General features: G+C 51.4%; 2 protein-coding genes across 18 annotated transcripts in view; one reads left to right on the forward strand and one right to left on the reverse strand.

Moving 5' to 3' along the window:
* The window catches only part of Klc1 (kinesin light chain 1), a 47323-nt gene extending 23717 nt beyond the window's left edge, over window positions 1-23606 (forward strand). For 2 of the 14 annotated variants that reach the window (XM_031357276.1, XM_031357275.1), the window contains exons 10-16: window positions 1803-1852; window positions 1929-1996; window positions 3893-4001; window positions 5691-5852; window positions 12007-12137; window positions 22914-22980; window positions 23222-23606. In XM_031357276.1, the coding sequence (XP_031213136.1) occupies window positions 1803-1852; window positions 1929-1996; window positions 3893-4001; window positions 5691-5852; window positions 12007-12137; window positions 22914-22980; window positions 23222-23224 (590 nt within the window). In that variant the 3' untranslated portion in view covers window positions 23225-23606. Of the gene's footprint in view, window positions 1-1802; window positions 1853-1928; window positions 1997-3892; window positions 4002-5690; window positions 5853-10078; window positions 10130-10800; window positions 11343-12006; window positions 12138-22913; window positions 22981-23221 lie in introns of those variants that run through there. The other 12 variants (XM_031357277.1, XM_031357279.1, XM_031357278.1 and 9 more) reach the window with 12 other exon arrangements.
* The window catches only part of Xrcc3 (X-ray repair cross complementing 3), an 11083-nt gene continuing 5240 nt past the window's right edge, over window positions 19901-25743 (reverse strand). For 3 of the 4 annotated variants that reach the window (XM_031357300.1, XM_031357299.1, XM_031357297.1), the window contains exons 5-8: window positions 24541-24695; window positions 21849-22061; window positions 21692-21738; window positions 19901-21369 (exon numbers count right to left, since the gene is read on the reverse strand). In XM_031357300.1, the coding sequence (XP_031213160.1) occupies window positions 21141-21369; window positions 21692-21738; window positions 21849-22061; window positions 24541-24695 (644 nt within the window). In that variant the 3' untranslated portion in view covers window positions 19901-21140. The remainder of the gene's footprint in view (window positions 21370-21691; window positions 21739-21848; window positions 22062-24540; window positions 24696-25743) is intronic. The other variant, XM_031357298.1, reaches the window with a different exon arrangement.

Genomic DNA, 25743 nt, shown 5'->3' on the forward strand with positions numbered 1-25743 from the left:
AGTTTGAGGCCAGCCTGGTCTACAGAGTGAGTTCCAGGACAGCCAGGGCTATACAGAGAAACCCTGTGCAGACAGCCTCTAAGGCTACACAGTGACACTGAGCAGGGCCTCTAAGGCTACACACTAACCACTGAGCAGAGCCTCTAAGGCTACACACTAACCACTGAGCAGGGCCTCTAAGGCTACACACTAACCACTGAGCAGGGCCTCTAAGGCTACATAGTAACACTGAGCAGACAGCCTCTAAGGCTACACACTAACCACTGAGCAGGGCCTCTAAGGCTACACACTAACCACTGAGCAGGGCCTCTAAGGCTACACAGTGACACTGAGCAGGGCCTCTAAGGCTACACACTAACCACTGAGCAGGGCCTCTAAGGCTACACAGTAACACTGAGCAGGGCCTCTAAGGCTACACAGTAACATTGAGCAGGGCCTCTAAGGCTATACACTAACCACTGAGCAGGGCCTCTAAGGCTACACAGTAACACTGAGCAGGGCCTCTAAGGCTACACACTAACCACTGAGCAGGGCCTCTAAGGCTGTCAGTGACTGCAAGGTTTTATCTTGTTTTTTGTATGAGCCTTCTCAGGAATTTTTTTTCTATTCTTTCACGTGTGTGCATGTGTGATGTGCATGTATATATGTTTGTATGCATGTGGTCACACATATATGGAAGTGAACATGCACATGGGTGAACATACATGTAGAGAATCAAGGCTGACTCAAAAAAAAAAATCAAACAAAAAAAAAAGAAACCTTAAGTAGCTGAATCCAAAACAAGGTTTGTGTTAAATGTTACCTTTATGAGTGTGAAACACTCAGATGGCAATTATAAGCTTGTGAAAAGGTCCCAGGATGGATCTAGATGGGGTTTCTGTCAGTTCCTACAGTACATGTGTGGTTTTCTCTCACTTCAGGGTTTATTATTTATTTACTAAAGCTTATTTTCATGTGTATGGATGTTTTACAGAGGTTATCCTCTCCAACGAGGAAGCGCTCACCACCTGGCATCCTCAGTGCTAGACACTGACAGCTGTCTCCTTCCAGTGCCCACGCTGGGCTTCCTCCAGGGTCAGCTTGGCCTCAGACTGGGCTGCGGGGTGGTAGTTAGGCCAGGTGGTGTGGCCACCAGCTTGGGATTCCATCCTGGGATTCTAGCCTGAGATTCCATTCTGGGACGGGGAAACAGCCCCGAGAGCAGGCCGTCTAGGGGGACAACTCTGGGTGTGGCTGAAAGACCTTGCTGCACTAAGTCAGGGAGTGAGAGAGACTCCAGATGTCAGCCTTGATTCTCCACATGTATGTTCACCCATGTGCATGTTCACTTCCATATATGTGTGACCACAGGCATACAAACATATACACATGCACATCACACATGCACACACGTGGAAGAATAGAAAAAAATTCCTGAGAAAGCTCATACAAAAAACAAGATAAAACCTTGCAGTCACTGACAGCCTTAGAGGCCCTGCTCAGTGGTTAGTGTGTAGCCTTAGAGGCCCTGCTCAGTGGTTACTGTGTGGCCTTGGCTTTCTTGAAACTCCTATATAGACCAGGCTAACCTAGAACTCATAGCAATCTGCCTGCCTCTGCTTTACAAGTGCTCAGATTAAGGTTATACCATCTCGCCTGGCTCCAGATTTCTTTTCTCTCTCTTTCTCTTTCTCTCTCTTTTTTTTTGAGGCAGGGTTTCTTTGTAGTCCTGCCTATCCCTGGAACTAACTCTGGTGGTGTCTAAGCAGCACCATCATCGACTGGGTTTTTATTCTACAGCTAACATTGTTTTTCTTCCCTAGATGAAAACAAGCCCATCTGGATGCACGCTGAGGAGAGAGAAGAGTGCAAAGTAAGGCTGCGCTGCTTTGAGGGATGAGTGGGGTGCGATGCCGCCAGCTCACTCACTGACTTCTCTCTGCCATTAGGCGAAGCAGAAGGACGGCTCGTCTTTTGGAGAGTACGGTGGCTGGTATAAAGCCTGCAAAGTGGACAGGTGAGTCTGCCTGGGCCAAACCCTAGACAGCAGGGAAGCACATGGTCAGTCCCCCATTTCCCCATATTCGTTCAAACCTCACCATTGAGCTGATGGTTGGCTGGCTGGGAGCATTTCTGGGAGCTGACGTAAACACAGACTGTCCTCTGACCACCACACGAGTCTTATGCTCATACATACCTACACGTATTTATTACATTAGGAATAATAGTAGCAGTTAGTAAAATAAAGAAAAAAGAAAGCATCCAGGCATGGAGATATATACCTTTAATCCCAGTACTTGAGAGGCAGATGCAGAAAGACCTGTTTGATGAGTTTAAAGTTAATAAAAGGAGTTCTAGGGCTACATAGTGAGACTTTGTCTCCAAAACAACAAACAACAACAACATTACCACTACCACCATCACCACCACCACCATCATCATCAACAACAACAAAGGGCAAAAAATAACCTAAAAAGCTGCCTGTTTTCCCAGTAAGATCATTTACCTACAGTCCAGTCAATCCAGCAGGGCGGGTGCTGGTCATCAATACTTTCTATTGACAAACACCTACTTGGAGGAGAAGGGGCTACTTAACATGGAGCGTTTTAGGCAGCTTTGCAGCAGGCTCAGCACCTGGTGGAGAAGCCCATCCTTAGCAAACCTTCCATATGCACAGGGTGACATGGCCACACCCTTGCAGCTCTGAGGTGAGTGTGAGCACATGTAGTACACACTGTGCCCCGTGGGTCCCATGGTCCCCGTGCCACGGCTGGCCTAGAAGCCTGCCTGTTGCCAGCCCCCAGCCTTGCCTGCCTGCCTTTAAGGCTCAACTTCCTCCTCTCACAGCAGCAGAACTTGTTAGACTCCAGTTTGTCAGTGTCTTCTAGGTCCACATTGTACTCACTGCAGAGTACGGAATTCACCTTTCTGCCTGAGGGACATGCAGATGCCATCTTTATTGCTGTAGCTGAGATGTCCACTGTTAGCGAGGGGAAGCCATCTCTCAGAATACAGACTGGTACCAAAGTGAGGCCAGGCTGTTTCTAGCTTTTTATTTTGTCATGGGGCCTTGCTCTGTAGCCCATCCTGGCCTTAAACTTGTAGTCTTCCTGCCTCAGCCTCCTGAGTGCTAGGGTTACACAGGTGTACCCCATGTCAGGCAGTTTCTGACGTTGTAAATGTGTCCTTGTGTACGAGTGCACTTGGCTGTGTATGTGTGTGGAGGCCAGAGCAACATTGACTTTTACTCTCTTATTTCTCTCCAAGTATATTTTTTGAGCCAGGGTCTCTCCCTGAACCTAGAGCATGTTGTTTTGGCTAGATTGGCTGGCCAAGGAGTGCCTGGTCCCCATGTGTCCCCACTCCTCCCGTGTTGTGGTTTCTGCACACACCTCCTTGCTTGCCTCTTACATACACAGCGGGGCAGACACTGGGGATCCAGACTAAGGTCCTCCTGCTTGTGCAGCACTTAACCCACTCAACCAGATCCCCAGCTCCATAGCTCTGATGTTAGCAAGACTGTCTTCTGCCTCCTGTTTCATTTACAAAGTGTCTCACACTGTCAGCTCTGCTGAGACGCAAGAGACAGGACCTGTGTAGACTAGCTGTGCCTGCAGACTAGCCACATGCTTCCGTGGCCATGCCATAGGAATCTGTGACTGGTCAGGCTCTGGGGGATGCTGTCTGTGCGAGTCTCTGCTGAGAACTGTCAGGACTAGCAGCCTGAGCATCAGGCTGCCGGAGTGTTATAGCTGAAAAAGCTCCATCCTCTGTGCCCTGCACCACTGCAGGCTGATCTGCAGCACTGCCGAGCATCTGCCCGTCAGACCTGGGGACCTGCCACCTTCTCACTAAGCACGCGGGACGGCTGGCACTTGCACTGACCGCTTCTGCGTTGTGTGCCCTCTTGCAGTCCCACCGTCACAACCACTTTGAAAAACCTTGGAGCACTTTACCGACGGCAGGGGAAGTTTGAAGCTGCAGAAACACTGGAAGAAGCTGCCATGAGGTCACGTAAACAGGTGTGCTCGATGCTTCTCTGAAACCAATCTGATGCTTTCTATGTGGCTGGTCTAATCTAATCTAATCTAATCTAATCTAATCTGATGGCTTTCTGTGTGTCTGATTGAAAGGTTGATTTGGGTTCCTCAGTGAGGAACACTTGTCACATGCACAGGACTATTTGTCTAAACTGTTCAAAGGAGCCAGGCATGATAGCTTTTCAAAACTCAGGAGGCCGAGGCAGAGAGAGTGAACATTTATAGGAGACCTAGTGCCAGGAACTAAAAAGAAATTAAAAATAATAAGTGAAAAAGGAAGAAAAGGGAGGGAAGAAAAGGAGTAAGGACAGAAGAGCTCTCATCACGTGCTCAGGAGCTCCTTGGTGTGAGGTGCTCCCAGTTGTCCCGTGCTCACAGTTGGTGTGAAGTGCTCCCAGTTGTCACGTGCTCACAGTTGGTGTGAGGTGCTCCCAGTTGTCCCGTGCTCACAGTTGGTGTGAGGTGCTCCCAGTTGGTGTGAGGTGCTCCCAGTTGGTGTGAGGTGCTCCCAGTTGTCCCGTGCTCACAGTTGGTGTGAGGTGCTCCCAGTTGTTCCGTGCTCACAGTTGGTGTGAGGTGCTCCCAGTTGTCACGTGCTCACAGCTTTCATGAGGTGCTCTGAGTTGGATCAGCTCTACTGGGACTTGTGGGCTGTGAGGCTGCCTCCCCAGGAGCAGGGTCTGCAGTTTAGGCCTACTCTAGGTAGCAGGTAGATTATAGCAAGAGGAGCTACAAGGGTCTCAGAGCTCAAGAGAAAGGGTGTGAGTGCTATTTTGAGGACGTTCCCCCAACAGGCAGCCACAGAAGCTCTGAGCAGGAGGACAGATTCTGTACCACAGGAGTGTCATGTTACGTATAGCAGGTCAAGATATGGGGATGTGCCAGGGTTAACAATGTTATATGAGGCAGATTATCTTGTTTCCTGGGCTCGCCTCAATCTTTAGCTGAGGTTAACCTCAAGCTTCCACTCTTCCTGCCTTCAGCTCCCAAGGCTGAAGTAGCAGGCGAGTACCATCAAGTCTGGTATGTATGCTGTTGGTGATAGGACCAGTGTACATGCTGGGTGAGCACTTAGCTACATTTCCAGCCTGGTCCTTCAAATGTGTCCCTTGTTACCTGCAGATCAGTATTAGCTTACAACGCTTGTTTTGTTTTGAATACAGGCCCTTATATAGTAGCCAGACTGGCCTTGAACTCTCATCCTCCTAATGCTGTTTTCTAAATGCTGAGTACAGGCATGCTTACCTAGAGCACAGTGTGCAGTTCTGTGTGTAAGCTCCTGAGTTTTGGTGATATGGACTCATAGAGCACAGACCCCCAACCCATCCTTGTGACCCTAGGAAACCTGAATCCCACCCCTAGGAGTGCTAATCTGCATTTGTCCTGGTTACATAAGATTTGGTGTCTTTGGGGCAGTGAGAAGTGAGGGCTAAGAGGGGAGAGGTGCATGCTCTGCAAGGCTGACAACCTGCATGAGGGCAGAAGGAGGAAGCCAACTGACTACCGTGCCCTCTGACCTCTCCCACGTGGCTTTGCGGCAGGCACACACCCAAGTAATAGCAGCAATAGCAAAGAGAATTAGACTTTCTCCCTAGTGAAAGTCAGACCCTGAAAAGTCTTCTGAGGCGTCAGTGCTAATGGGCAAACCGTTCTCCCCTGCCTGGCTCACAGGGTCTTGACAATGTTCACAAACAGAGAGTGGCTGAAGTGCTAAATGACCCTGAGAACATGGAGAAACGGAGGAGCCGGGAGAGTCTCAATGTGGACGTGGTCAAGTACGAGAGTGGCCCTGACGGAGGGGAGGAAGTGAGTATGAGCGTAGAGTGGAATGGGGTAAGTACAGCACGCTGGCTGCTCCTGGGCAGGACCTGCCAGCCGGCCTCCCCAGCGGCACTCGCTAGCTGTTGTGTCTCACGCTAGACTTGCCACGTTTCCCAAATTAAGCATCAGGGAAGCTTTCTGTAAGTTCCTAACTTCTGCTAACTCTGAAGCTGTGTTGCTTGCAGTAGTTTTCTTTAGGAAAAAGCTGGCTGGCCTCTTGCAGAGCACGTGTGCATGCCGATTGAGTGTCCTGGCTGTGTAGAAACCTCGTCCACACTGTGCCTTCCTGTAACCTGGGGACCGACCGGCATGGCTGACTAACTAGCTTTCCTAACTCCCCACGTCCTGCTAACTCAGTGCTCTTGATGCAGCTCAGGAGGCTGCCCTGGGTGGGGCTGCTAGAGAGCCTTGCCAGGAGCTGATGCTAGGTGCAGCTCAGCCAGCAGCTCAGCGCAGGCGTGTTAGGGCTGGTCTCCACACTTAGAACCACCTGCTTGTGTATGACACAGACCGTGTGAGAGGTCTGTGCCAGCCTGATCCCAGTGTTCCCTGGGAGGTCTTCACCACTACTTTCTACCCAGGGTGTGGGCAGTGTGTGAGTGTCAACTCCTGTAGTGAGCTGGCATCTCTGGACCTTTCTTCAAGGAGTGTTAAGAGGGTTCAGCAGACCAGGCATATCACAGACACCCTGGGCTCGTACAGGTGGTGTGCCTAGCTGTCATTACATGGGCTTGGAACTTTGTTCTAGTCTGTCCTGGTTCTTGGATTGATTGGCTCCAGAGATTACTTAGCCAGTGTTTTGACTGAACCCCAGCGGCCGCAGTTGAGGAAGACGTCCTCTGTCTGTCTAGCAGTGTTCCAGTACAGTCATTCAGCATCCACTGTGACTGCTGAGCCTTGTTGGGCAGTGGTTCTAAACTGCAGCAGAGGCCTGGGCCTTCCTGCCCATGCCTGTCCTGTCAGCACTCTGGCCTGCACTTACTGTTCGCTCCAGTCCTGCATGCTTGTCCAGAGGGCCTGTTCCACTCGGTGGCCAGTGGCTTGCTTACAGACTTTAATGCTCTCGAGTGAACAGGAAGCTCTCTCCTGAGACAGTATTTCTAGGTCTGTATGTACGTGAGTCCTGTGCCAGAGACAATGTCAGCAACTCCAAGACCCATACATGCCCCGGGCACTTGGGGAGGAGTGCCCGGAGGTGAGCTCTCTCCTCTCAGGCTCCTGTCCCCAGCCCTGTGTGCAAGTATGTGTGTGTGCGCGTGTGTATGTGCGTGTGTGTGCACAGCGTTTGACCCCTGCTTCATGCATGTTAGGCAAATGCTCTATCACTGAACTGTGTCCACAGCCTTATTTGTTTTGGGTCTCAGTATATAGTCCAAGTTGTCCTTGTACTTACTTGGAGTTCTCCTAACTCAATCTTCCGGGTGCTGGGAATATAGGTGTGCACAACACGCTTAGTGTACTATTATACCTTGTTTCTGTGTGTGTGTGTGCACCTGTTTTTAAGGCAGGGTTTCTCTGTGTCACCCTGTTAGACACTGAAACTTAGGCATCTGCCTGCCTCTCCCTCCTGGATAGGGTTAAGGGGTTAAGGGTGTACAGCATCACTGCCCGGCTTATAAGGCCTTACACGAAAAGGCCTTGCCCTTTAGCTGAGTCATCTTTCCCCATAACCCTCCTCATTCACTCGAACTTGTGTTTCACTCACACTCACACTCACTTTTTTTTTCTTCCAAGATTTATTTATTTATTTATATGTAAGTACACTGTCACTGTTTTCAGACACTCCAGAAGAGGGCATCAGATCTCATTATGGGTGGTTGTGAGCCACCATGTGGTTGCTGGGATTTGAACTCAGAACCTTTGGAAGGGCAGTCAGCGCTCTTAACCACTGAGCCATCTCTCCAGCCCACTCACTCACTCTTCATGTAGTCCTGGTTGGTCAGAGTCTTGCTGTAAAGGCCAAGTTGGCCTTGATCTCAGAGGGATGCCTACATCTGACTCGAGTTCTAGGATTAGAGCTGCACCAACAAGCCTGAACTCACAGCTCCGCCTGCCTCTGCCTGTGATTAAAGGTGTGCCTTACCAGCTCCTGGGTTACAATGGTCATTTTTAGAGAGATTTCAGTGCTCTTTAAAATACTGCAGCTGTCCATCCCTTGTTCTCTTGGCCATTTACAGCTTGAGCCAAAGTGAATTTACAGGAACAGATGGCAGTTGATTAAATCACAGAAACAATTTATATGGGAATTGAGGGCTTTTTTTCCATGTTGAGAAATAGAATTTTAAATAGGATACTGTTTGTCAAAGACAAGGCTTGCTAGGTAGCATCCGTGGCTCTGCAGATGCTTGGCGGTGTGCTAGCGGAGGAGAGCCAGGGCAGAGGACGTGGGGTGGGGGTCTTAGGCCGCACAGTGAGCCAGCCTGGGAGTACAACAGTGGATCCTATGATGATGGTGATCACACCTCATGGGAACAAGCTCCCTCAGACTTCCTCGGGTCCAAGAAATAATGTGGCTGTAGCAGGCTATGCTCTAGTAGAGTGCAGTTGAGAAAGCTGCTTTGTGGCCATTCGCCCTTTTCTAGATAAAAGTCAGTTTTCTTAGTTATCCTGTATCCATGTGATTCTGTGTCTGTTGTGAAGGGTGGGCCTTTCCTAGGCACTGGCCCCAGTGTGGTGGAGCTGTGCTGGGCTGTCTTGTGTGACGCCATCCCGTAGACAGTTCACTGTGAGCACCATGTGACTTAGTTCTCCATGCACCAGAACCCCCAGGACAGTCTCCACCTTTGCTGCTCCTTTTCCTGGGGTCCCTGAGAAGCAGTCTCCTGCCCATCTTCTCTTACACCACGTTGCTCTTGTGCTGAGATTTCTACAAGTGTGAGGAGAGTGAGTGTGTGTGTGTACTGCTTCAGTACTGGGGATTGAAGCATCCCTGTGGAATGGAAGGGCTCTCTACAGCTGACTATCCCTGCCTGCTTCACTTCTGTATGAGACAGGATGTGACTGTGGAGCCCAGACTGGACTCAGGCTCAGGCTTCTCCTGTGTTAGTTTCCCAGGTTTGGGGATTGTGGATATGTGCCCCAGCGCCTGGTTTCTACAACTTGTTGGGATTTTGTTTTTGTTTTTCGAGACAGGGTCTCTCTAAATAGCCCTGGCTGTCCTGAAACTCACTTTGTAGACCAGGCTGGCCTGAACTCACAGAGATCCTCCTGCTTCTACCTCCTGAGTGCTGGGATTAAAGGTGTGCACCACCTTATTTTAGTCTTTGAGACAGGATCTCACTCTGTAGCCCTGGTTGGGAAACTCCCAGAGATCTGTATACCTGTGACTTCTGAGCTCTGGAATTAAAGGTGTGAGCCACTAGGCCTACTTTGACTTTCATAGGTTTCAATGCATGAAATTCCTACTTAAGGGTCTTAGGGAATGCGGGAACTGTTAGTTCAAAGTCAATTTTTATTTATAGGAAGTCATGCTAAGAAGGCAGCAAGAATATACTAAAAGAAGTTATAAAATATCACACCTACAGTTCTATTGTACAGAGATACTAAATGCTAAAATTAGTATATTATGTGATTTATTTCTGTTCAGAAACCCACTTTGAGAGCTTACAAAATGGCTTAGTTGATAAAGGCAGTTGCCATTCAAGTGACCTGAAGTTTACTTCCCAGTACATACATGGTGGACAGTTATCCTCTAAATACTGGGATCCACGTGCAAGTGCACACACACAATCCATGTAATTTAAAAAAGAAACCCACTCACGGGTTTATGCAATAGGAACATCCTTTGTGGCACTATAAATGAGGGTCAGAATATAGTGCGCCTCCAACCCTTGAGCCATACTGATGGATATTTGTCTGCTTGAGTTTTAGTCAGGCACTATCCATCTCCCCAGGGTGCAGGCGCTCAGTGGCCCATGCTGCTAGGTGGCTGCTCACCTGGGTCCTCTAGCTTCTGGGTGGTGGCTGCCTGGACCAAGCTCAAGTCTGTTTGCCCTGGTGCCTTGTCAGCTGCTTCCCCCAACCCCCAGTTACTTTCGAGAGAAAGCAACGACTGTGATCACTGGCACCCAGGGGAGGGAGGTGAGCGACTTGCCGTGGGGCATGGACGTGAGGGCAGTAGGCTGTGCTGTGTGGGCGCTCCATAGGGCCCTCTTCAGGACCCACGGTGGGATGGGAGTTTTCTTGTCCTCCTGGCACTCACGAGCCATTGGTAACAAGTTCTATTTTTCGTTTTAAAGATGAGAAAGACGAAGCTCGGGCTGGTTAAGTGACTTGCTCAGCGTCCCATGGTGAGTCTGAGCGGGCGGGCCAGGCCTAGCTGTCTGTGTGCGTTCAAGATTCTGGCAGACCCAGGAGGCACTGCCGCCTGTGGAAACGGTTCTTATTTGGATCGTCATCAGCTGCATGTTTCCAGTGCGCTGTCGACTTTTAAAGTCGTTGGTCTCAAAGCTTCTGAGATGGCTAGGATGTGTTTTTAAGAGTCTTCAAGCCCTCAGCCTGCAGGGTGCTGTCACAGTTTAGAGACTTGCTTCCATGGTGTCCTTCACGTCAGCCTGTCCTTGTACGGGTGTTCCTCACACCACATACAATAGCTCTTGTGCACAACTTGGGAAGCTTTCTGTAGTAAGTATCAAGGAGATTCTGACATAATGCTAGTCTGTGTTTGAAAAACGTTGACTTTCACTCTCGACAGTTCCCTGAAAGCTGGCCTCAGTTCCCCCTCACGCCTGGGCTCCGCACTGCTGTGCCAGCCTGGTGTGGCAGGAGTGCCTGGCCTCAGTTCCCCCTCATGCCTGGGCCCAGCACTGTTGTGCCAGCCTGGTGTGGCAGGAGTGCCTGGGTTGCCGAGCAGAATGTTGCTGAGATGTGTGACCTAGAAATACTGTAGAGCAGGCTTGCGGGGCGGGGCTGCCACTCCTGCTCCTGTGGCCTCATCTGCTTCTCTCTTTCTGTCTGACAGGCCTAGCCGCCCGGTGCCTCCCCTCTGCTCCTGCATGACGGGCAGCGCCTCCTCCGGCCCCTCCAGTGCTGTCTGTCCGCTGTCTAGCAGCCCTAGGACCCTGTCAGCCGCACCTCTGGGACTGGCCCCTCCTTTTGGTGCTGCCGCCCTTTCGGGGTCTTGATTTCTGATGTAGCTTTGCCAGATATGTACTTAGAAATATCAACCGTGTTAATAAGCCCATTAATGTGTAACACAGGTTTAACAGTTAAGAGAGAGTAGCCGTTCACCTTGATGACAGGGTTAGTGTCACGCAGGTTTATTATAGTGGCATGATAGTGACCTGTGCAGCCACTGAGCTGTAGGAGGCATGTGCTGCACATCCCTGTCGTATTTAGAGACCTGGCCGGTGCCCTGCACAGGGCCTTCCCAGGACACACTGATGTAGATTTGCTGTGTAGTCTTGGTGTGGAAATTCGAATTCTGCTTTTCTCTACTAATCTGAAGTGCTCCGTGATGTGTGTATGTGTCTTTCTAACTTCTAATAAACTCACTCCAACTGACCTGTGTCTTGTGTCTGTCTGCTCTGTACATTTCTTGATCTTATGGGGCGCAGCACTGCGTGGGCTGTAGCAGCAGGTGGTTTCTGGGATCCCCAAGGGCTGTTCTGAAACTCAGTGCTGTTGTGCACAGGTTTCTGCTCTGCACTTGATTTCATGGCCGGACTCTGCCAGGTGTTTCCGTAGTGTCTGAGTTGGTTATGGGGACAGCTGGCTACTCTTCCTCAGGTGTCTAGGACTTCTGGCATTTGTGTAAAAATGAGCGTTTTATTAAAAACTTGCAGCTGTGGAGGTGAGACTGTCGGGAGCACACTGTCTGTGTGAGGCCTGGTGTCCTGCCAGGTGCACACATGCTCGTGTGACATGGAGTCACACTTGGCTGCCAATCTTGAAGATGCTTTAGTTCTTGTGACCCTGCGCTGTCCTTTGTCCTAGGACAGCAGTGGACTCACACTCCTCTGGGAATGTGGCTGCTTCTGCTTGGATTCTTCATTTTCAGAGGACTCCTGACCATGGGATGTTTTAACATGTTTGTGCTCACTGCGGGCTGGTGGCTTTGGCAGGACTCACTTGCCAGCCAGTGCCTGGCAGCAGTTGGGGTTGTTGGGCTGAGCGTGGGGGCAGGAGGGGACACCCACAGCGTTACACTTGTTCACATGTTTTTCAGGATGGCACTGGATCTTTAAAGCGCAGTGGCTCCTTTAGCAAACTCCGGGCTTCCATTAGACGCAGCAGTGAGAAGCTGGTTAGGAAGCTGAAGGGAGGAAGCTCACGGGACAGTGAGCCGAGGAACCCTGGGTAACTATCTCCTGAGCGCGCCCCCCGGCGCCCCCTTCCCGCCAGGGTCGGTACTGAGCCGTGGCCTCACTCAGCCTTCCTGGAACTCAGACTTGGTCCCAGGAGGGTTCGGGTGCTCTGCCGCTGCTTTCCAGGGCAGGTTGAGAAATGGTTGGGAAGCTGGCTGGTGGTGGCTCAAAGGGGACGGTGGAGTGCCTTCTTGAATTTAGTCTTCCCACCCTGAACCGGCATGGTGGGTCACACCTGTAATCTCGGTGTCTGAGAGAGAGGCCTGCATAGGTTATGACCCTGAGCCGCCGTGGTGGATCACACCGGTAATCTCGGTGTCTGAGAGGCCAGCAGAGGGTACATGAGACTCTGCCTCACAGAGTTAAAATAGGACCCAGGAAGTGAGTCAGGTGTTAAAGGCACTTGCAACCAGCCTACCAACCTTCAGGATCCATATGGTAGGAGAGAACTGACTCCCAAAAGTTGTTCCTGACCTTCACACACATGCCATGGCTTAAGGATGTGCGGTCCTCTCTCTCTCTCTCTCTCTCCCCAGGAAAATGACTTTGTATGTAAAGTGCTTGCTGCTCAAGCCTGAGGACCTGAGTTTGCATTCCCAGCATTCATGCAGAGGGGGTGAGGTGTCTCGTGTCGTGTGTGTGTGTGTGTGTGTGTGTGTGTGTGTGTGTGTGTGAATAGTCCTAGCACTAGGGCAGGTGGAGGAAATCAGATCATGGCCTGCTCCAGGTCCAAAGACTGTGTCATAACGGGGAGAGTGACAGAGGACACTGAAGATGACCAGGGGACTCTGCACACACACACTCATGTGCACACACACGCTCATGTGTACACACATACACACAACACCTAAAGAAGCCATTGTATCAGCATACAGTGTGCAGCATCATTTTTTTCTAAGTTAACATTGGCGGAACTCCTTCAAAACTCACCTTCCGTAAGGAAAGCTATGATCACACTGACTTAGCTATGGATTATGAGGAAAAACTGGTTTTTAATGAGGTTTGAGTTTTGTGACTTTGTTTATAAGGCACATCTGTAGATTTTCAAAGCTCTGAGCTTTGCTGGGTTTAAGGAAAGGCGTGAAGGTCAGTGGGCTTTGAGTGGAGGTATCCATGATGTCAAAGGGATTTTCTACAAGGGGGAGTAGAAGTCTGAGCAGCAGCCCTCAGACTTCTGCTGCTCTGTAACAAGCTGCCATGCCGCGTCCCTCTGTTCTGGCAGCAGCTCCACTGGGGACATTCTCTGGAGACTTATCAGTCGTTCTTTGTATCTCAGACAGCCTGGATTGAACCTGCTCAGTAGAAATGCACAAGGATGCAGTTTGCAAAGATGTCCCTGGTTGTACCCGGCCACTCAGGATGCTGCCAGGCTCCAGCTAGGAGTTTGCAGTATTTGGGGAATGTGTTGGAAATGAAAGTGTTTTCTGAGCTGTTCTACTGGTTTGTGCCTTCTGAAAGTGTCATTCCATTCTCAGGGTCATTGTCTTAGGCCCCACACCTCGCTCCCTTCCTGGACCGTCAACTGGGCCTGGGGCTACCATGGCCCCAGCTTGCCTTGTGCATGTGTCACACTCTTGGCTATGTCTCTCCAGAAATCTCTTTGGGTTCATAGTGGATCTGGGAGACAGGTTGGCCTGCGGCAGAAGGCACACTGTGGTTTACTAGCAATTGTGGGGTGGGTCTGAGGCGATCATAACAGCCATGAACACATGGAAGCTCCATTGTGTAAACACTGCCTGGAAGCCTGTGGGGCAGACTGCCTCCCACAGCCTCTGCCTGAGATGGCGCTGTGCCAGCCGCCTCTGGGCTGGTGACTGTGCCAGGCTTCAGATAGCAAGAGAGTCAGAAAGGCAGCAGCTTTCGTGTGACACCTGAGGGGTTTGTTTGTTCCAGCACTGAGAGGGAGCATGGAGGATGCTAGGCAGCCTCTCTCAGGCTGAGCAGAGTGCCGGGGATAAACCTGGGATTGTGCTTCTGCTGGGCAAACATCCCATTGCTGCGCTGTGTGTGAGTGGGTGCAGCAAAGGAGCTGTTGTCTTGACTGCTACGTTTGTAGCTGTACAGATGGCCATGAGCCATCATGTGGCTGCTGGGAATTGAACTCAGGACCTCTGCTTGCTCTGTCCCAGCTCGCTCCAGCCCCGCTTGCTCCAGCGTTATACACTGTAGCTGTCTTCAGACACACCAGAAGAGGGCGTCAGATCTCATTATGGGTGGTTGTGAACCACCATGTGGTTGCTGGGATCCGAACTCAGGACCTTTGGAAGAACAGTCAGTGCTCTTACCCACTGAGCCATCTCACCAGCCCCAAGGGGAAGGTTTTTATTGTGAGTAAGAGAGAGAAAATTTGCCAAGGATCTGGGAGAGTCAGAGAAAAGAAATGAGACGAGAGGCGAGGCATGCGGATAGTAAGCGAGCAGTGGGGAGAGGGCTTGAGCGGTGGGCAGGTGATGTGCACTGCAGAGGACGAGCAGCCGTGGGAGAGGAGGACCAGGAGACGCTGGCTCTGCCCGTGCAGTGATCAGGATTGTGATCCCGAGGGAGCCGGGGTCAGCGTGGGCTTATATTTCACAGGGACCACAGGGAGCCCCATGTCCTTCTGCCAGAAGTAAGGGAAGTGACTCCTCAGGTTTCTGAGAAATGCTGGCTTTTATTGGCCAGAATCCTAGAAAGCCTCTGTCCAGTCCTCACTCCTTTCTAGACATAGGAACTCTGAGACCTTGGTCCAGCCTGTGCTCCTTTCTAGACATAGGAACTCTGAGACCTTGGTCCAGCCTGTGCTCCTTTCTAGACACAGGAACTCTGAGACCTTGGTCCAGCCTGTGCTCCTTTCTAGACTTAGGGACTCTGAGACCTTGGTCAAGCCTGTGCTCCTTCCTAGACTTAGGGACTCTGAGACCTTGGTCCAGCCTGCGCTCCTTTCTAACTTAGGGACTCTGAGACTTTCGGTCTAGCCTGCACTCCTTTCTAGACTTACAGACTCCAAGACCTACTAGAACTGGACCAGCCTTCTACTTTTATTTTTTGAGGCAGGGACTTAGTTTGTAGCCCAGGCAAGCCTGGAATTTGCGATCCTCTAGCCTCAGCCATACGAGTAGTTGGGATTGCAGGTCTGTATCACCTGGCTCTGTCCCCAGGAAGCTGAACCGCCTAGGGTGCCAAGTCTGACAGAGTGCTTGGGACTCTCCTCTTCCCCACCTTTCCTGTGGCTTCTACAGCAGCAGCAGCAGCGTGTGGCCGTCCCTGATGTTGGGTGGTTTAGGTGTCGTGGCCCCCTTGGTAGACAGACATGTGAAGTCCACATCACGTTGCATGTGGCTGGTTCTCAGTGACGTGGGTTATATGCATCCAGAGTGTAAAACCAAGGCGTCTTCCTATTGTACATTACCCTGACATTATCTAGCAGACTCTCCTTGGGTTTGTTCTGTCAGCTTCTAGAAGGACCCCAGGATTTGTCTTTCTCGGGTGTTCCCAGCAGAGCCAGGCCTTCTGGCCCCGGTGAGATTAGCTTCCCTGGGTGGACAGGTTGGGGCTAATGCTTGGCTACACTGGAGCACTGGGACCCTAGTAGTTTCCAGTGTCATGGATCAAAGACAGTGCAGTGTGGGTTACATTGCTACTATTATTTATGAGGAAAAGGGAGGCTGAGAGTCAAGTTTGTATAGGTTTCTTCAGAGAACTCAGTTGCTTCGATGAGTATGGTGTGAACCCAGTGCTCGGGAGGCAGAGGCAGACAGAGCTCTGGGTTCAATGCCAGCCTACTCCACATAGTGACGTCTAGGACAGCCAGAACCACAAAGTGAGACTCTGTCTCACAAAACCCAAAACCCAAAACCATCAGGATGAGTCACGTCATAATTTACATGTGATTTCCTTCTAGTAGTTTGCTCTAGAGACTGCTCAGTCCTCCAGCAGTGTGTGGCTGGGCTATGATAACATGTTTCTGTTTAGTTTTGTCCTGTAGCTTTTGGTACAGCAGATTCAAGAACAGAGCTAGACATTCGCTGGAATGTGTGTATAGTGTCTGTGACCCATGGGCTGTATCCTATCCTGGCTTTCAGCCTGTCTCTGGCTTCTATGTTGTCTGGAGCTGAGTGCAGTTCACATTCAAAACTACAGATCCTGCTTAGAAGGGAAGCCCCTCCATCATGTGGGGCTGTTCCACTGGGACTGTAGCTGTGCATGCCAGGCCTGGCTTCAGAGTTTGGTTTGCTTTTAAAAGAAAAAAAAAGGGAGGGGGTGTTTTTATACTGTTTGCTTTATTTTGTCTTTTGAGACAGGGTCCCACTGTGTAGCCCTGACTAGGCTGGTCTCACACCTTCCTTCGCTTCTGAGTGTTACACCACACCTGGCCTCAGAGAGATTTTCTAAGTAGAGAAATAGAAACTTCACAGTCAGTCTTGCTAATAGTTAAATCGTTTTTCTTATTAGTTTACCCAAAACTGTAGAACATATCTATGCATCTGATCTTCACAGTGAGCCTGAAATGTTTTTCCCTTGGGAATAGTGAGCCCTCCGAGAGCCCAGACTCACCTTTCAGGCAGCAGAGTTCCTGCCCCTGGCTGAGCAGTCTCAGAAGGTAGCTGGGCGGTGGTGGCACACGCCTTTAAGCCCAGCACTTGGGAGGCAGAGGCAGGTGGATTTCTGAGTTTGAGGCCAACCTGGTCTACAGTGAGTTCCAGGACAGCCAGGACTATACAGAGAAACCTTGTCTTAAAAAAACAAACAAACAAACAAAATGCTGTAAAACATACAGAGAAATGAGGGATTTCCCCAGGCACTAAATCCAGTTAAAGGAGGAACAGGTGAGAGAAAGGCCCCCTCTCCGAGTTGCATGGCCTCTAACATTCCCAAGAGCAAGAGAGGCTTATCTTGGGGTGTTTCCTGTTTTGGTTGACAATGTATTGATGGGTTTGTCCTTGCATGTCCATGTCTGGGTTGAAGTATGAAGCGTGTCAATTCTCTGGGTGTTCTTAATGCGGGTGGCAAAGCTACAGAAAATTGCTTCCAAGTAAGGAACTGCCCTACTTACTGTGTCCTAGCTACCTGGCCTGGTGGGCTTACAGATGGTTGCCTCGTGGTGTCTCGCAGACCTGGGTTGCCTTCAGAACGCCAGCTGGTGATGTCACACTCTTCAAGAGTAGCTGGAGCTAAGTACTGTGTTCACCGGAAGCGGTGTCCGTTCAAGCAGTCTCCGCGTATGGTTCAGATGTCTAACTGCTGGGATACTTATTGGTCATAGCCTTGCTTCCCTGTGCAGCTCTGCAGAGTGGCCTTTCTTTTGCTTTCTGTTAGACATCTGGATTGGCAACTGGGCATGGCCCTCAGCTTGGCCCTAGAACCGGCCCCATTGCTTGGGTGCGCTGAGCATTCCTGGCAGCTGGAGGAGCTGACTTACTGTGAAGGAGGACATTTCTCTGCTGTCACATAGAGCTCAGTGCAAGGTGACAGACTCTGCTAATCACACCTCATGAAGCCACAGCTCTCTCAGTGGCCCAAACCCAACTAATAGTGTCAGCCCCAGGCAGAGGCTAACAGACAAAGGGCCTGTGCTCCAGGCACCTGGTCTGGGAGCTGAAGAGTGAGCTTAGGTGCTGGGATATACAGAGGCCATTGCTCATACCCCAGCACTGAGCTATACCTCTAAATCCAAATATTTAGTGTTTTTATATGCATATATTTGGTGTCAGAGATCACATTGCTTAATGGTGATCTCCATAGAAGTATTGATTAATTACAGTTTTTCCATTTGCTTTTTTACACAGGAACGAAATAATGGTCTCCATGTTCTTGAGAACACGGAGTGCCAGCCACACTGACCTAGCCCACTGTCAGCTGGGGCTGAACCAGATAGCATCCTGAGAGTCCGAAACACTGACACCCGTGAGGCCCTGGCAGTCCCTCAGCCTGCCCAGGAGGGAGCTTGTCCTCTTGGTTGTACTGGGCTTTCTTTCTAGATGGGGCCTGCCTATGGCAGAGTCAGCAACACTGTGGCCAGGGAGGCAAGCCAGGCTACAGCTGGTGGCTAGGCATCTGGGGATCGGCTGCTGCATGTGACTTCTGCCAGCCATACTGTTATGACACCTAGATCTATTTAAAACTTAACACTGTGAAAAAGCTGTGAAGTAAGAATCAGAAGCTTAAGATGCGTCCTTCAGACAAGGAGTTCAGGTGGTTAGTGTCTGTTTAGCCTCAAGTGTAGAAGGAGAAGGTGGAGAAGCAGTGCGCAGGGGAGCTGCTGCCCACGGGGCTCTGTAGCCTTCCCTTGCTGTGGGGTCAGTGTTGGTGGTGGGCACTGTGCCATGGTCTAAGGGTCCCCTCTCTTCCTGGTGTGTGCTAAGCATGCAGAAGCTTTTTCATTTTTGACAATGTTTCAGACCAACCTTTGGCAATGTTAGTCCCAATGTGTGAGGCTAACTCGGAGCTGTGGACTTCACAGGCCTATATTAGGGCAGCAGGGTGTGGCCTTTGGGTTGCAGGGACTCTGTCTCAGCCTCACATCGGTCTGAGGAACTGCATGGTTCCCATAAAACACCAGGCTTTGGGGCTGGTATTTAAAATTAATTAATTGATCACAACCAGTTACAGATTTTCTGAGGCCAGGCATGGTGGCACATAACTTTAATCCCAGCACTCAGGAGGCAGAGGAAGGTGGAATTCCATGCCATTCTGGTCTACAGAGTGAGTTCCAGGCCAGCCAGGGCTACACAGAGAAACCTTGTCTTAAGGAAGCACACAGTTGGGGCTGGGGAGATGGTTAAGCAGGCAAAACTCTTGCCATCAGTGTGAGTTCCTCAGAACCCATGTAAAGACCTAGTGGCAATGGGGCCTCCTGTGATCCAGGCCTGCAGAAGGCAGGGACAGAATCTTGGAGCGAGTTGGCTGGCCTGACTAGCTGACACTGCTTCAGAGGAGCACTCTGGGAAATTGTATGCAGTCAACACTGTGCAAGCTTCTCTTGCACTTCACGTTCTCAAGAGAAAAGCAGGGCCCAGCTGGCCCTTTCACCATCTTCATGTCAAGGAATCTCAAGAGAGTGGCGTGTCATCCACCTTCTGTGGTTGCTGGGAAGCTCGTGGGTGGTGCACGGTTCTAGGTGTCGGGGGTTGGAAGAGTTTAAATAGGAGTTTTCTGGGAAGCTGCTAGAGACGTCATGTAGAAAGTCTGTGTGTGTGCATGTGTGTGTGTGTGTGTGAGAGAGACAGAGAGAGGGAGGAGAGGAAGGAAAGAGAGAGAGAGAGAGAGAGAGAGAGAGAGAGAGAGAGAGAATGGCTCTCGTGTGGAGATCAGGATACCTCTGCATTCATTCCGTTCTCCTCATGGTTCCAGAGTGAACCCAGGTTCCCATTGTACTGCAAGTCCTTTCCTCTGCGCCACCTTGCAAGCCTGAGAAAGCCAGTGTTCGCAGGAATATATATATATATATGGTGACTAGTGTCTAGAGGTGTGTGCTTACAGCGCGTGCAGCCCTCCAGGGCACGTGAGCCTAGCTTCCGTCTCCTACCCAGTCTTGAGCTGGTTGTTCCTGTGATGCAGGTGAGCAGGAGTCAGGGCCTCGCTGGCTGCTGTGAATGCAGATACTGGTGGCAAGGTGTCCCCATATCCTTAAAGATACTCTTGACTTAGCTGGTGGACCCATGTTGGGGTGGACCCAGGCCTTAGGAACCGTTGGGCCTGTCTTCTAAGTGCGTCTGTCTGGGAACTGTCTTCTAATTTTCAATACAATCTCTTTAGAAAATAAGTTGGAAGTGTTGATACTTTGTTACAAAAATAGTTTTATTTCCTGGTATAAAGCCCTCCAGTTTTGCAGAGAAGCTGTTTTATATGAACCAACTCCACCCAAGCAGCTGTGTATCCCCTCATTTACGTTGGTGCCCTCAATTCTCAGGCCGTGTCAGTGGGTTGTAGCTCAGGGTAGAACACTTGCATCAGGAGGCCCTAGGTTTAGTCTGCTGGATTGCTAAAAGGGAGGTAGGAGCCCCAAGGGGCTTTGAAATGATTAGCTCATAAGCCACCTTGAAGATGTCATGGTATACACCATAAGTGGACTGTTTTCCCTATTTGAGTGGGGACAGTGACAGTGTATGTCCTGGTTTGAGGAGTTAGATACTACTGGAGCAACAGGACTCCTTGGTGAGGGCCCACTGGCACATTTGCTGGTGGGAGTCTGCTACCTGGCAGGACCTAGAAGCACAGGCCTTCAACACCACAGCCCCGTCTCATTGGTTACTGCTGGGCCGCAAGCCTACAAGGTGTTAATTCTGAGTCCAGAGCACATGTTACCAGGAGGCTGCCTGCTGGCTGAGCAGGACACGTGGGTCCTGGTGAGTGCTTTGTGCCTTCCAGCCTGGAGGCACTGCCCAGTCGGAGTTGCTGGGTACACTAGCCAGGCCTCAGTGAGCACACAAACCTGTTTCCTAGTGTCACTTTCATAAGTTGCCCAAAGCCACTTAGCTTAGGCAGCTGAGTTGGGCCGGGCTCGTCTCCCCTCCTCAGACCGTTTTCGCCACTGTGCCCCAAGATGTTGTATATGTGTGGGGAGGAGCACAGTGAGGGAGTACCTCACTGCAAGCCATGTTTGGCCTGAGTGACGGGTGTTACTGCGCATGCGTGTGTGTGTGTGTGTGTGTGTGTGTGTGTGTGTGTGTGTGTGTGTAGCGGGGGTTGGGGAAGTTAAGACCACCTTGCAGGAGGGGAGGCCCCCCCAAGCTGCTGAGTCCCAGGCAGAAAGCAGAAGAGAGAAGAGCTGAGTCTTGTCATTCTGGTGTCCTAGGGAGACACCCTCAGGGCTGCCAGAGCTCCTGTTGGTCGATCATCCTCTAATGGGTAGTGTGAGGCCAAACCCCAAGGTTCACCAGTAAGTGAAGCCTAGGGAGGAGAGAGCAGCAGCTCCTGACTGACCGTCAGGCTGCTCACCGGGGCCACTGACTGACGGGTTGGTGGAAGGAGTCATCAGCATCAGGGGCCTGGTCTGGCTGATCTACTGGCCCCACTGTCAGCAGGACTCTGTCCCTGGCACCCCTCTAACGCCTTCCCCACTGACTGTGTAGCAGCAGGAGGAGAGGGGTAGGTGGGGGGCGAAGAGCACTCGGAGAGTCCGAGCTGGGCTTCTGGGCAAGCCTGTGGTAACATTGTCCTCATGGATCCGGTCAACCATCAGTCTCATCAGGAGCTGGTTAGCCCAGGTGATGCCAAGGGCTGGAGAGAGGCGGTCCTCCCAAGCCCTGAGACACAAAATGGGTGTCGGTGCTTGTACAGCCCACCCCACCCCAGTGACCTGGGCACTGAGAACCCACACTCAGCCCAGTGACCTGGGCACTGCTGAGAGCCCACACTTACCCCAGTGACCTGGACACTAAGAGCCCACACTCACCCCAGTGACCTGGACACTGAGAGCCCACACTCACCCCAGTGACCTGGACACTGAGAACCCACACTCACCCCAGTGACCTGGACACTGAGAGCCCACACTCACCCCAGTGACCTGGGCACTGAGAGCCCACACTCACCCCAGTGACCTGGGCACTGCTGAGAGCCCACACTCACCCTAGTGACCTGGGCACAGACTCCTGGTCCTCCACCGTTTCTGTCACCTGAAAAAAGCAAGTGAGGCTTTATGGACACAGCCACCTCAGCTGCCTCCCTTCCACTCACCCACTTGCTCTCCTCAGAGCAGCCTCCCTTCCCCACCAGCCGCACCCACCTGGTTGATGCACAGCACTGGGCTCTGGAAGGCGCTGCTCAGTCTTCGAAGTGTGGCCCCCAGCGAGTGCAGGTGCTTCGCCCTGACAGCTGAGGCCTGCAGATGGAACTCACAGCGAAATGGGGCTGCAATGGAGTCAACCACCACCAGGCGGGCCATGCCCCTTGACAGCAGAACAGGGACCTTCTTATTCACACACTCCAACAAGGTGTCCTGTGGGAACACACATCATGCCAGTGGCCCCCACATGGTCAGAACTCCCTGACTGTAGCTTTTTCACACTTTACTGGCTGCCTCCTGCCCAATGGGGTGGAGGCTCACACCTGGCCCTTCGCCCTGAGTCCTGGGGAGGTAGTCCACTGCCGACACTGAGGTCGCCTGACCCAGCTCCAGCTCCATGGCTGACATGATCACCTCACTGGGCTGCAGTCTAGAGAGCAGCTCTGCTTGGTCTCTCTTGAGTAGTGTATGTGTGTGTGTGTGTGTGTGTGTGTGTGTGTGTGTGTGTGTGTATGAGGGAGTAGGTGCCTTCCCGGTCTCTGTGCTGATGGGGCAGGCCAGACCTGCTGTGGTAGAATGGAACAGTGGTCTAGGAGTCGGCTCTGCACACATCAAGTACTGCCCACTCCTAGAGGAGCTGGAACCCTGCACCATCCATATCGGCTGTGCCCTGGACCGAGAAGGGACGGTACCAGGACCGTCTCCCCTGCTGCCCACTCCAGGAGCCCTAGGCTTTCTTGGGGCCACTGTGCCCAGTTTGGCACTGGACTTGGGTGACTTAAGATGTGTTTAGGTGGCCCAGGTGACAGGGTAGACTTGCAGGGGGAAGGCAGATGGCTGCTGTCAGAGCAACACCTTGCTAACAGTCACGTGGCTACCGTTGGGCGTTGATAAGGCTTGGGATTTCAGCCAGGGCTTTCATACTGTTGCTGAGTTCAGGGTCTTCAGGCGGTTTTGGCTGGCCAAGCAGGTAGCCCAACACCCAACTCACTGGCAGTTGTGAGGAGCTGTCAGATTCCAGCATCCAGCCAGGAGTGAAATCAGTCTGTACTTCTTTCTCTCTAGGGCATCCCCCGCAGAGCCTCTGTGTGTGGAAAACGACAGCAGCAGCCTAGAAGACGCTAGCACTAACGTGAGTGTGTGCACCTCCCCCGAGCCAGGGCCTGTACACCTCAGGGTGGCAGGAAGAGGTGGGAGGAGGCCAGGCATGGTCCACCTTGCTCTTCTCAAGCACAAGAGGGGAGGGGAGGTTCTGTGCCCACATCCTGTGGCCTTGAGGCCGGCCCTGACTTCTCCCATTGCTGGGCAGACCCCAGGGCAGAGGAGGTGGAGCTGCTCCTAGTGGTGACCTGACCTGCAGCTTTCTTTTGCAGTGACCTGGGCCTGGCCTGCTTTAAACACCATGATGCTGCTGCTGAGCACAGCTCCAGAGCTGGCCCTGTGAAGGCCAGGGTGGGGCTGGGAGGGCCCTGGGCTGGGAGCCAGCAGTGCTAACTTAGTTCCCCTGCCCATGTGCTGTGGAGCACATACTAACAACTACACCACGAGTAGGGGCCTGGAGAGCAACTCTCAGTCAGTAAGGCTGGTGACCTGGCCCTGGCCCCTTCCTGGAAGGCCCATGAGCAGGACACGTCTGGCTCTTGCTGCTTCTGCCTGGCCTCTTTGTGGCACTTCTCATGTGTTTAGTTCTGTGTCGTGTGTGATAATGTATTTTTATTGTAAATTTTTTAAAATTAAAAGTTTATATTCCATACTGTCTATCAGAATGAAAGTCTGTTCATAACTAATTTTTCAAAATTAAAATTCTTTATCGTCACGTATATGGGTGAGTGCATGCCATGGTGACCGGGTGGAGGTTAGAGGACACTGGAATCAGCTGAGCTAGCTTGTGGGCCTTCTCTCAGAGCTCTTAACTGTCAGCCTAGCTGTGTGACAGCCCAGATGGGCATGCTGAGGGCGCCCCGCCATTTGTATTTGGGGAACTGGGTTATCCCCTTCTCCAAGCTTTGGATGACCCCCATTTTCACCCACCCCTGCAGACAAGAGCTGGGCGTGGTCTGCTTCTCCTCTGGCAGCAGGTACGCCCCAGGCTCGCTCAGGAGATCAGCAGCCAGGAGAGGGAGCTGTGGTGGCTTGTCAGTTCTCTGCATCCCCACTAGAGGGCACCTTTGCTGTGTGTCTATGGCCTCCCTTCCCTACCCAGTTAGGTCTGTGTTTCAGGTAAGAAATAATGATGTCAGTTCAAAGACAGGGCGAACAGGCAGATTATACAAGAACTTAATTAGTGAGGTTTTGGTTGTTTGAGATAGGGTCTCACTGTGTAGCCCTGGCTGGCCTGGAACTATTTATGTAGATCAGGCTAGCCTCAGACTAGGATTTCTCCTGTCTTTCCCTCCCAAGGGCTGAGACCAAAGGTGTATGCCATTATGCCCAGCTTGACCAGTTTTTGCATTAAATCTCCATGTTGGAGAGTGTATTCATCAACCCAGCATCCCCGGATGCCTGGCCCACAGGCACTTCAGGACAGCAGGCTTCCTGCTGTGTGTTTAGAAGGGACACTTCCATGACCGTCACCCTACGGGAGTCTGACACTTGCTCTTGACTCTATCCTGAGCTGAGCATGGTGTCTGCACAGGTGACACTGGCTGACTGACTCACTGGGGGCTACTTGTGGGCACCAGCACTCACTCACCACATCAGCCGCATGCTCAATGAAGATGTGGTTGCTGAACCTGATCCTCTGTAGCAGCTCCCCGGGCACGTCTGTCCGCAGCCTGTGCTGCTGCTCGATGAGCTGCCAGAGCCGCTTGCTGGGGAAGGCGTCCTCTGTGCAGATATAGACAGCTCCTGAAGCCAGAGTGCCCAGTGTGTAAGGAACCAGAAATGGACCCGTGGCTGCCCAGACCAAATGCCTGCCTCTCTACTTCGGTCCCTTCATAAGTTTTCCCCCAAAGGGCAGCAGGTTAGACCTGGGTATCTTACCTGTGACTACTTTGCTGGTTCCTTAGGAACCCAGGCTAGCCCTGTCCTGACACCTGACTACACACACTCCTGTTCCTGAATACCCTGCTATCTCATGCCCGCTGTCCATTTCCTCACTGGGCTGGGCAGGACAGAGGGTGATCACCAGGGTTGAGGGACTTTGAGACGTTCCGCAGATTCAGTCACAGACCCCTGCCATTCTGTGTGTCTACTTGATGATGCTGGTGCATTTGTGATAAGTGCAAGAGCAGGTGAACAGGTACCCGAGACACCTGGAACACAACAGTCCTCGTGTCATATGCTGCAGGGCCAGAGGCCACCCAGATCCTGCCGCTGAATAGAGCTGTACCACAAGCAGGGAGCCCGTGTGTGTGGGCAGCAGGTGCCTCACCTGGGGCTGTCAGAATCTACATGATTAGTTCTAGAACTCCGAGAAGACGTCAGACCACAGAGAAGAAAAACACTGTCCGTGTGTGCTTCCTAGATAAACACTGTCCCTGTGTGCTTCCTAGATAAACACTGTCCGTGTGCTTCATAGATAAACACTGTCCGTGTGCTTCATAGATAAACACTGTCCGTGTGTGCTTCATAGATAAACACTGTCTGTGTGCTTCCTAGATAAACACTGTCCGTGTGCTTCATAGATAAACACTGTCTGTGTGCTTCCTAGATAAACACAGTCCGTGTATGCTTCATAGATAAACACTGTCCGTGTGCTTCATAGATAAACACTGTCCGTGTATGCTTCATAGATAAACACTGTCTGTGTGCTTCATAGATAAACACTGTCCCTGTGTGCTTCCTAGATAAACACTGTCTGTGTGCTTCATAGATAAACACTGTCCCTGTGTGCTTCATAGATAAACACTGTCCGTGTGCTTCATAGATAAACACTGTCTGTGTGCTTCATAGA

This window comes from Mastomys coucha, unplaced genomic scaffold (assembly GCF_008632895.1).
Source record: "Mastomys coucha isolate ucsf_1 unplaced genomic scaffold, UCSF_Mcou_1 pScaffold6, whole genome shotgun sequence".
Lineage (NCBI taxonomy): Eukaryota > Metazoa > Chordata > Mammalia > Rodentia > Muridae > Mastomys > Mastomys coucha.